Source organism: Cryptomeria japonica, chromosome 2, assembly GCF_030272615.1.
Source record: "Cryptomeria japonica chromosome 2, Sugi_1.0, whole genome shotgun sequence".
NCBI classification, from domain to species: domain Eukaryota; kingdom Viridiplantae; phylum Streptophyta; class Pinopsida; order Cupressales; family Cupressaceae; genus Cryptomeria; species Cryptomeria japonica.
Window position 1 is genome coordinate 581935299 of NC_081406.1, and position 7785 is coordinate 581943083.

Consider the following 7785-nt stretch of genomic DNA (forward strand, 5'->3'; position numbering starts at 1 on the left):
GAAGAGATTGAGTGCTAAAACTAGACATGTCACAATTGTTGTCATTATGGTTTCAAATGTAAATCTGTATATGTTATTATAAACAATTTGAGTTTTATGGTTCATGTCAAATTTTGTAAACAACTTGTGTTAATGGTAATGGTTGTAGAATCATTTTATATGTTAAAAAAAATGAAAGTAAAATGTTTGATTCTCCTAGATCAGATCTACCTAATCATCTTGTTAATAACTAATTTTAATACTTAATTAGTGAGTAAATGCGTAGATGTTACATTATGCCTCAAAAAAATTTAGAAAATCTACAAGAAAAATGTTGACTTGAAACATTTCACATGTGATTCACACTATTATTAAAGAAGATGGTACAAAGGTTTAATTTTTTGCACATGACTACTTAACCTAAAGGATGACATCTAACTAAAGATGACATGTGATTTACATGCATGTTTACTCTTATTGTTGTAATCTGCTATATAAAGACACAAATACTGACATATATGTAATGCATAAAGTAAAAATAGGTACATCTAAGTAATGTAGTATAAAAACAAGAATAAGCAAACAGTCTAAGAGACTTGCAGGTAGAAATCAAAGTTGAATGGCAAGTAGGGTGGCCGAACTTGAAGTGCTTATAAGGGAGGAATTTGATGGGCAGAATCGTGGAGAGGCAACAATGGATTCCATGAAATCAGATACCAACTCTGTCGATCAGAAGTTGGAAGGTTTTATCGATTTATGGAAGCTCATGTTCGGTTTTATGTACTCCCTGGGCCTGCGATGGGCTGTGGAATTGGAAATCCCAGACATCATTGCCAAGTGTGGACCTGAATCGACGCTTTCCGCAGAGGAAATTGCTGGATTTCTGCCTTCCCCTTCTCCCAACATAGATTTCCTCTCCCGCACACTCTCATTTCTGGCAACCAGAGGTATTTTCTCCCAAACCCTAATGCCCAATTCCCCCATTAAATACGGCCTTACCCGCATTTCATAGTGGCTTGTCAAAGACACAGACAATGGAGGAGCAAAGGAAGGCACTTTTGCTCCCTGGTTGTTACTGCACACTCACGAAGCGGTAATTACACCATGGTATCGTTTGGGTGAGAGTATTTTGTCCGGGAGCGGTTTTCCGTTCGAGCTGGTTCACGGAAAACTGCTTTTCTCCCTGGCTGAGAGTAATCCTGAGCTTGGCAGGCTGTTTAACGAGGCAATGGGTACATATTCGAAGATTCTGGTGGAATACATTTTAGCGGCTTATGGCGATGGATTCAGAAAGCTGGAGTTTATGTCTCTGGTGGACGTTGGCGGCGGAAATGGTTCCACAATTTCTGCCATTTCCCGCTCTTTCCCTAATATCAAATGCTGTAACTTTGATCTCCCTGAAGTAATCTCAGAGGCTCACAGTTATGCTGGTACTTACTTTTTAACACACAAAGATCGAATTTTTTTTCCTGTGCTTTCAGAGATTTTGAAAAAGCAAAATATTGCTGCTTGTTTGTGATGTGTTTGTGATACAGGTGTGCAACATATTGCGGGTGACAAGTTTGTCAGCGTTCCAAATGCAGACGCTATATTTATGAAGGTAAAGTCTTTAAAAGATTTTTTCATACCAAGACAAAAATCTTGAATCTTTTCCAGCTTCTTGTTTTCAAAAGATTGTTTCGGGAATCAACTGTGTATGTTTTTTAATCAATGTTTCATATCATTCAGTAATAATATTTTGAATATATGATTGAGCTCAGAGAAAATCTTTTGCCACCTATTAAAATACTAGTTCCATACTCCTAATTTTATTACAGTTCTAACCTCAACCATAACTTTAAGTCCACCCAACTTAAACATTCTATATGTCTAGAGTTTGTCATCTCTTTAGATAAGTCTAAATCATTTTAGTTAAACAACACACTTTAAGTTTTGACTTGTTTAGGTGGCTTATCTGAAATCACACGAATAAGTGAACTCTATTGAAAAAACAGTATGATTTCAGATGAATATCTAAAATGTCAAAACTTATAGTATGTTGTTTAAGCTTGCCTATCTGAATCTAAATTAAACGTCACAATGCCCAAAAAGATTAAAAGATATTTAAGAATGAATATTCATTCCTTAAAAACTGGTCCACCTTAACGCCAAAGATTAAGGTATATCTATTCTTCAAAACCCCTCATTTTAATACCAAAGATTATAAAATATCTATTGCATTTCATCCGCAATCAACACCAATGAATATAAAATTGCTTTGAACATTTTCAAGATATGACAGCAATTTTTAAATGGCAAAACTTTCAAGGTAATTCCCTAAACTTTGGTTTTGTATGCAACTTAACGTATTTCTTTCCACTTCACATTCTGTTACAGTTAACATTGCATGACTGGGGAGTGGGGAGACGAGGAGTGCAAGAAAATTCTGAAAAACTGTCATGAAGCTCTTCCAAAGCAAGGCAAATTGATAATGGTAGAATCGGTGTTGCCAGAGCCAGAGGCGGGGCAAAGCAAGTCCAGCTGGTGTGAAGAAATAGGAGGAATAAGAGATATGATAATGCTGTCACACCAAAGAGGCAAAGAGAGAAGGGAAGAAGAGTGGATAAAATTACTGCAGGCATCTGGGTTTAACCGTTACAATATCATCTCTTTGCCTTCTGAGCCTTTGCAAATGTCAATAATCGAAGCTTTCCCTGCTGACGGATAGCTTGGAATGTACTTGTTTGTTTGGTAGATTAAGCTCTCTAATGTCGTTTGTCTGCCAGTAAAAAATTATGCTCTTAAGTGAGGAACCCTAAAAAAAATTTTCAATGCTCTTAGGTGAATGATTAGATGTTTGTATGAATTAGAATACCATGCCAATCATTAGATAATCTTATATTTAAAGCTATTTATTTTTCCAAAGTTCCACATTTTATGATTGAAATCTAGATTTTAGTATGCATGGATATAATAGTCTATGGTTTGGTAGTAGTTGTATGTTTTGTGTCAGCGATCTACTTGTTTAGTGATTGTAGACTACCACTTTGTAGCAAGGGTTAGATATATTGTCTTTTTTTCATCATCGTTGATAGTTTTCATTCTTTTAAACTAGACAGAAGGAGATGCTTAGACCTGCTCTTTTATGCTCTTGAAAGCTTCTCTATACTCATGTATGCATAGATGTATTGTTATGTTTTCAATGATTGTAGTCTTGAATATCTCTTAAGAATAATGTTATGTATATCTTTTGGAATATTTGTGATTGAGATGGAATGCCAATATATGAAAGGATATCGGTAAATATTGTTGCTTTTATTTTCTTATGTATTCTTAATGCATCTTGTGTATTTAATGTGTTTTATGTGTTTATGGATGGTGCCAATACTATGAAGGAACTGAGGAGGATAGATTATCACCTTAATCCATGTGCTACCAAAGCTATTAAAATCATTTGTTAAATGGTTGTGTTTCTTAATCTTTGCCATATCATAATATTAGATGCATAGTTTTTTTTGAGTGCGCAAAATTGTATTCTAGATATATCAAGTTGCACAAATTCTATTACTCATACCAAATTCGAATTTCTAGGCATTCTTGTGTAGGGACATTTATTCTTTATGTTAGGAAGAGAAGCATAAAGATTTGTGGCAAGATAGAAAAGTGCTCCAACAATGGCTTCAGTTGTGGTGTTCTCGAGGGAGATAGATGTTGGGAGTTCCTATCAAGGTTGTGTTCATGATATGTACCTTATGTACTTTATATATTTGACCTTATGATCTAATGAAAAAAAAATTGTTTCCTTATTTTCTACCTTGTTATTGACTTATGTACTTTAACTTTTTGTCGAAATGTAATTTCATGTCTCTATTATTGATCATGTGGCTTTAATATATGATTGATTATGTGTAATTTTTAGATTATGTTAATTCAATAATATGGAGTTTCTTATATATTAAAGCTAATATAACAAACAATCTCCCAAACTTTGACATCAACAAACTTTGTCATCAATGACAATATTTCCAACAAACTCACTTTGATATCAATGACCATATTCCCAACAATCTCCCTTTCTGTAGAAAATATAGTTTGTCATCAATGACAATATTTCCAACAATTTGCCCCTTTGTCATTGATGGCAACCTTGCAAACAATTAATAATCTGTGAACACAACAAGAACACAATGCTCCTTCATTTTGCAATGCTCCTTATTTCTACGTCTCCCCCAATGACATCAATAAGAAAAAGGTGCCTAATAGTCTCACAAAGAATCTCCCCCATTCTATAGTTCTCCCTCTTAGTATGAATGACATCAATCTCCTTTTTATTGTAACTCTCTCTTTCTATAATCCACTAATTGATCTTTCTCTAAGTTGTCTTCTAAAAAAATGTCACCAAGAAATCTACAAGGCTGAAAGATAGCACAATCATTAGCTCCCCCTAAATCTAGAAGGCTGAAAGATAGCACAATTATTAACTCCCCCTAAATCTATGCTACACAGTAAGCACTCATAATTTCTTCTTGAGATACTCCAACTCTACATGTTGTTTACTAACCTACTGTCTTTCCATTTCTGCTTCATCCAAAAAGTTTTTGCAACATGATGTTGTTAGCTATATATTATGTCTTTGCTATGTATTTTACCTTTGCAACATGACATTAAACCTTTTTTCTAAACGTTAATTAAACCTATGTATTATGTTTTTTGCTATGTATTTTACCTATGCTTCATTAAACCTTTTTTCTAAATGTTAATTAAATATTATTTATTTAATTAATTATGATTTTAATTCTTTAATTTAAATAATCTTTATTATTTAATTAAAGTCCATTTCTACATAATTAAATAGTTTCTTTAAATTATTTAATTAACTAATTAATTCTTCTGATTTCATTAATTCTTCTAAATTCAAATTTTAATTCTTCCAATTTCTTCTAATTTCAAATACATGTGCATGATTTCAAAAATCAAATTGAATTCCAAAGTCAAGTTTTAAATATATTCAAATATCAAAATTGAATTTAAAATAAATGCAATATATGAATTAAATCTCATGTAAAGATTAAATTGAAAATCAAAGTTAAAGTGCAAGCACATGCTAAATTAATTAATTAAATTAATTAATTAAATTAATTAAATCATTATCTTATCAATTCCTATTTCTATCTTCTAGTTAGCTTTTTTCTAAATAAAGCTCTCAATCAACTTTCAATCAGTTAACTATTTCATCCTCTTTATTTCCTTCAATCATTCTTTTTCATCTTTCAATTAGCTTTTTTCTCAATCAGTTAACTCATTTATCTATTCAATCTTTTCAATCTATTCAGTTCCACCTTCAAATCAGCAATTCAACTATCAATCAACATGTGAGCTCACCTAAGTTCCACCTCTTGATCAATTTGTTTCACCTTTCAATCAATCCTCTCCAATCATCTATAAATTGCGCATTCAATCTCTATTTTCAACAATTACGAACTTCGAATCTTTGTGTCAATTGCAAGTTGCCAACATGATATCTGAGAGCCATCATACCACAAAGAAGAGAAGAAACATGGAAGCAATATACGATCATGGGATAGGGAGTTTCAATTGATATATTTTATACTCCTATTGTTTGATTGTGTTATTTCATTGGTTTATTTAGAATTCTATAATTAGATAGGGATTCGTGATTTCCCGCTGATTTCCCTATGATTTCTAGTTAATTACATGATGAATTTTACATACCACAAAAATGATTAACTGAAGATATTGATTACATTGAGTAGATTTGATGCTGGTTGTTGAGACATCTTATATATAATTGTGACAATATGAGAAAGATACAAAATTTTGTTATTTACTTCAAGGATATGTAGAGTTTTTAATCTGTTGGCTTGTCTTGCAAAGTCTTTTCTCCTTTTTGGAGCAAGGTGTTGAATAAATGCTTGAATGTGGTTAAAAAATAGATATATTTGAAGCAAGGGAAAATCTTTGCAAGGGTATATTGTTAATTCATATCCCAACAAACATAAAAACATTCAAATAAAAGACAAGAAAACACACTTTTATACCTTTGCAAGGGAGCTCTCTTGTTCCTCCAATTTGGACTCTTGTTGAAGCGAAGAATGCACCCCTTCTTAGCTTGTTTGGATTGGTCCAATGGTGATATGTGATTAGATCTCCAAGATTTGTGCACAATGGATGGACAAGGAAGGATGAAATGACTAAGTATGGATGAGTGCAAATTTTGGCATAATGTGGGTATGAGGATGATTTCTTGAACCCAAACTAGCAACATAGACTTAATTTACTTGGAGATGTGAAACAAGGGGATGGAGTCCTCAATCTATAGGAGAAGAGGAGAAGTAATGGAGGGCTAGGATTGATCCAAGAGGAAGGGTCATGATTCCATGTGAGCCTACAGATGGCCCAAGAGGAGGTGACAAGACAAGTGTGGAGACCAAGAGATATTTCTTAAAGGCATTTCTTGTCTCCACACTCCTCAAGGCTCATTGGGAAGACTTCCCAATGTGCCTAGGGAAGAGAAAGGAATAAAATATTCCTTGAGAGATGGGGATGAGGAATTAAAAATTATTTAAAAAGGATGATCATAGGGATTGGAGGAATTAGGAGGAATTAAAAATTCCTTGGAGGATGGGATGTTTAGAGGAATCCGAGATTTTCAAAATCTCACATTCACCTAGGAAAAGGGCATTTAAGGAAGGTGGTTGTATGGAAGGGACAAGGAGTTGACTTTGTGGCTAATCATGAGGATTAGCCACTAGCAACTCATTAGGAGAGAGATTAGAAGAATGATTAGGTGGGATTAGGGTAAATGGGATTTGTAGGAGGATTTCACTAGGAGAGAGAATAAGTGGAGGGAATTAAAAATTAGAAGAATAATGATAAGTGAGATTAGGGGGCTTCTAGAAGAATTCATTAGGTTAATGATGGATTAGGAAAAAGGTGATTTGTAGGAATCACCTAGATTAATTAACTAATTAAAAGGAGGAATTTGGAGAGAATTAATTTTAGGGATTTTTAGAAGAATAAAGGTAGATTGATTCATTAAATAAATCAATCAACAGACTATAGTGACAACATTAATTATATTTAATTAATATTGAGAAGGAATAGGAATTCACACAATTAATAAATTAACTATGCGAGGAATTTAAATAAATAAATTAAAATAATTAATTTAAGTGTCTACATTTTGCCCCTCTTTTACGCAGTGGAAAATTTGGCGATGGGTAAAAGATAGAAGGAAAAACAAGATGCCCCAGCGTAAAAAGTGGGTGGTGAATGCCCCCTCAAGATTTTTTTTAAAAAATTGACGAAAAATTCTCGAAACGAAGAAGAAAGAAGAAGAGGTGAGAAATGAACCAAAAAGAAAGATAGAGCGGATTGAGAAAAATAGAAGAGGAGATAGAAGGAGGGAGAGCAAAAAGGGAATTGGCCCACAAGGGGGTCCATATAAGGCACAAAGGGCCCAATGAAGGGTCATTGTTACACACAAGCCTTGGAGAAACTTAAAGCCTAGAAAAAGAGAAGGAGAGATGGATCACATTCCCACCCATGAGAACTACGTCGAGAGGATCTGACGGTACAAGAGACCCGAGGGCTATAGACCATTGGTATGTACGACTATCCTCCTCTATGATTTTGTAGGTTTAGGCTAGGATTAGGGCTTAGTATAGGGTGTAAGTTTAGTGAGGCAGGCACATTGATCACCATTTTAGCACGCGCACCTCTAGGGTAGCGCAAGTCCTAGCGAATAGCATGAGCACTCCTGAGTGGAAGGGGAAAACCTAGGGTTTTGGGGTGAGCACTAGCATT

The 7785-nt window shown here is 34.0% G+C and overlaps 1 protein-coding gene across 3 annotated transcripts; it reads left to right on the top strand.

Annotated features, from left to right (window-relative positions):
* The first annotated feature begins 521 nt into the window (after positions 1-521).
* Positions 522-3769, top strand: LOC131051324 (caffeic acid 3-O-methyltransferase-like). Of its 3 annotated transcripts, none has more exons than XM_059216743.1 (3): positions 522-1409; positions 1515-1579; positions 3550-3769. In XM_059216743.1, exons 1-3 carry the CDS (start codon positions 1208-1210, stop codon positions 3583-3585), a joined length of 303 nt encoding a protein of 100 aa, XP_059072726.1. In that variant the 5' UTR covers positions 522-1207; the 3' UTR covers positions 3586-3769. The 3 variants fall into 3 exon arrangements, with proteins under 3 accessions (XP_059072726.1, XP_057841780.2, XP_057841772.2); XM_057985797.2 differs by having other exon boundaries at positions 3564-3769; XM_057985789.2 differs by lacking the exon at positions 3550-3769 and adding an exon at positions 2356-2919.
* The last annotated feature ends 4016 nt before the right edge of the window (positions 3770-7785 follow it).